The following is a 3,815-nucleotide window of genomic DNA, read 5'->3' as shown; positions in this document are numbered from 1 at the left end:
CCCAGCCTCAGACGTCACGCCCACGGACCGTTGGCTGAACGTCTGATGCATACGGCACATAAAATTGGAAAAAAGTGGAAACACTTCAGGAGTTTCATCGGATTGGTTGAATTATACAGGATTTCCGGGAGACGTGTGTGTCGCGTTCTTTAACGTTTCGCCTGAAAACAAAGATGCCGTGGCGCTAAACTCCCTCACGAAAGAAGAAAGCCGTCGTATTTACTGTGACGATGAGCGCTTATCAGGATCAACTAAATGCTGGATTTTCAAAAGTATGTGAAATATTTAAAGTTCGCGGCACAGAATCTTTAAAATACGTCCGAGAGTTTTACACACCGTTCCGTTATTGTTGCGACATTTCCACGCCCTTCAACGTGACGCTGAAACGAAACGAACTGTGCGGGCCTTGGCCAATGAAAGCTGCCATGGATTCCAGACCTTCAGCCGTCAGTCTGAAGGTCTGGCTACACGAGACTAGAAAAAAGATGGCAGATTCCAAATCACATTCTTCCAAAGGGTCATATGTCAGCAAAGTAACTCTCATTAAAATCAATGGGAATGCTAACAGATAGCTTTTTCCAGGTATTATAGACCTGCTTGCATCAGACGGTCACTACAGGATTTAAAACATCAAGTGATAAGAGTATAAACAAAAGGTGTACAAAACTTGAGTTTTATGAGTTGATTGCTAAACAGTGCTAGTTCTATCCTCTAACTATCCTAGCTGTATAATTTGCACAGTCGGTTTAAAGACTCGCTTTTCTTTAATAATTGCTTACTTTGGGCAACACTCTTGAAAAAACACTCTGCCTCACTCCCTCACAGCAGTCTTTTATGTTCAGTGGCAAATGAGTTTTTCTCACACTCTGTCCCTCTCCATCACTCTTATATGGACAGGATGAGATATATAAAGTGAAGGATGACAGTAAACCTGGGAGTTCTCTCTCCTCAGTATGTCCTACCCTCACCCTTACAAAGAAGTATGGCAGCTGCACCATTGTGATAGTATCCAAAAAGAAGACTAAAAAAATGTTGGGATCTCTGTTGAAAAAGACAGGTGGGTAGCTTTTAAAACAGGTGGGTAGCTTTTCTCCTAGCCCCACTAAACTTGTTAGGCTGGTCTGTTTCACTGGTTTTAAAGGGCATTTGGACACTTATCAACTGGTCATCCAGCTAAACCAGCTTAAAATCAGTTTTGCCAGATTGGGAGACCAGCTAAACAAACACAAACAGGGTAAGAGATGAGCTAAACCAGTTCTAAGCTAGCTAGCTAAGACCAGCAAACCACCTTAGGCTGGTTTTCAGCACACACCCCAACAGCTGCGGTGGTAACACTTTAACACATAGGTAAAATTGTCACATTCACTTCATTATTCACAATTAGTGTGCAGTGTAAAGGTTTGACTAGAATCAACAAAGTCTCACGGCCAATTCATATATATTTTACGAGCTGGCTAATTTCTAAGTTTAGGGGTGAGGTTAGGTGTAGTCCTTCGTACGAATTCCTGCCACCTCATAAAATATGTAAAATTTTTCACAAATCATATGAATTCGTACGAGTAAGGTCATACGAATTTGTACGAATTTGCCACCTTGTCAAATATGTACGAATTGCCGTGAGATAGGATTGGAATCAACTATTCACGGCGTATAAATTTGTCAAGTTATGTTTATATTGAAATCTAGTGTTTTACAGGGGTTTCTGTGAGGGTTATGTTTATGGGTAGGGGTTCAGTTGAAGTGTGGTTACATTAGCGATAATTCAGTGAAATTTTGTGGGCAAAAACAAGTGTATAAGATATATGAAGCACAGCTCACAAGCAGCAAATCTGTGTGGGGAACTCCTGAACATGGAGATTCCTATTGACATGACTGGATTTCAGAGAGCAATGGTAAATGGTAAACCGCCCCTTTAGGTGATCTAAAAACAATGGAAGTCCATAAGATGTTCGAGTGTGCTTGTGTTGTGTTACCTTGCACAGCCTGGAGTTTGTGAGTCTGTATGATGATACAGAGCTGGAGCACCAGCTGAGGTGCGCTCTCCAGAAATGTGGCCAGTAGGTGGAGCATGCTGACGTCAGCAAACTCGTACACCATCCTCCAGTAGAACCTCCAGCGGTCATTCTCTCCGCTCTGCCTGCTCCTGATGCCCAGATAGATGGTGTGGAAGTACCTGTGCAAGACACAAAGAAAACCCGTTTAAAACCTCTCTCACTGAATTCTCAATGGCAGGGCAGAATCAGCTTCTGCGACAGACAGACAGCTAGAATATCTCAATGCTTTGTCTGCTTTTCTTTTCAACGTGACATTACAACTGGACAGACTGTTCCAGGCTATGTTGGTCTCTGTGCTGTTTTGTAAACAAGATCTGCTGTGGATGGACCGTTTTGAACTGCTGATGAATTATATTATTTAATGTCAAAGCTGATGACTCAACACAACATCTCAAAATGATTCAACCAAAAATGGAACATTATGTCATTGTAATTTGAATAGTTAAATACTGAATCCTTTATAATATGTGTTTAGTTTAGTTTAGTTTTATTTAAAGTTTGACATGACAGGATATTGCGGCACAAAACCCTGAAATGTGTCAAACATACACATACTCCAAGACAATCATTACTTAGTATAAAACGAATAAAAGATAACTGATCTGGACTAGCATATTCGAGAACTGGCCGTATAAAAGTCAAATATACTTGTACCAAAACATCACAAGGAAGACCCGCTTTTTTTGCAGTGCAAAGATAGTATATTCTGGGGCGCACCTTCGAAATAATGTACTTAATGTGGGCATCCCATGACAAGTCAGAGGATATTTGAACTCCAAGCAATTTAAAGGTGCAGACACTTTCCATGAATAGGACACAAAATTGCATCTTTATCTTTTTTATTTCATTTCAACAAATGATCAGTGAAAGAAGGTGTTTACTGTTAATAGTTAACACTAAAGGAAGTTAAATGATATATTTTAATGTTTTGTTATGTTTATGTTTTATTTTTTTTTCGTTTGCAATACAAATAGTTTAAAGGTTTTTATAGATATAAGCATAAATGAACATCAAAAATAAAAAGTCAATTTTTTAAAATTAAAAACAAATAAAATAGTAAATTACAAGACCAAATGATGCATGGCGACTTAAAAATGAGAAACTTAAAAATAGTTTTTACTACAGTTAAAAGAATATTACTTCAACAGACTGTGAAAATTATGAAAATATAGTTTGAATGTTAAATACAGTTGAGTAGATTAACATCTCTTAGGTGGGACAGGCCAAGATTTCCATTTTAACACGGGACTACAGACATGTGACGTCTTTAAAACAAGCTACTCTTTATGTCAGATAACATACTGTATCTAATAGTTCTCACAACAAAAACACGGGATGTGTGTCTACAATGCTTTTAAAAAAGTCATGGGACACCAAAGTGTTCTGTATAAATGGAAAGTGCCTGTAACTATTACATTAAAAGAAAGTAAAGAAACTAAATTATTAAAGGTTTCGTGAGTGAATCTTGGTGAGGACATCTGCGGTTGGAAGTAACTCACCTCTTCATGGGCCTTTCTGCCCCTTTAGGCATACAGAGCTCTTCATTTGCTTGTAATTAGGCCTGTCGCAATAATCAATATATCGACTTATCGCGCAATATATGTACATGACCTCAATCATTTTTGGTGATGCAATATATCGCACATTATATTTACTTAAAAATTAATATCACCATGTTTTGTACATTCCACTTGCGCCTGTGTCTTTTGCAGCTTCTCGTACATAACGTGGTGTAGTCATGAGGTGCTAGTTCAAATAAAA

General features: G+C 38.5%; 1 protein-coding gene across 1 annotated transcript in view; it reads right to left on the bottom strand.

The window, feature by feature from the left end:
- Positions 1 to 3,815, bottom strand: part of LOC107728991 (XK-related protein 4-like) — a 55,733-nt gene that overhangs the window by 14,543 nt on the left and 37,375 nt on the right. Inside the window, exon 2 of the mRNA XM_016539338.1 lies at positions 1,974 to 2,173. Coding sequence (XP_016394824.1) covers positions 1,974 to 2,173 — 200 coding nt within the window. The remainder of the gene's footprint in view (positions 1 to 1,973; positions 2,174 to 3,815) is intronic.

This window comes from Sinocyclocheilus rhinocerous, unplaced genomic scaffold (genome assembly GCF_001515625.1).
Source record: "Sinocyclocheilus rhinocerous isolate Xijiao unplaced genomic scaffold, SAMN03320098_v1.1 scaffold1785, whole genome shotgun sequence".
NCBI classification, from domain to species: Eukaryota; Metazoa; Chordata; class Actinopteri; order Cypriniformes; family Cyprinidae; genus Sinocyclocheilus; species Sinocyclocheilus rhinocerous.
This window is presented reverse-complemented; position numbering and strand designations above follow the sequence as displayed.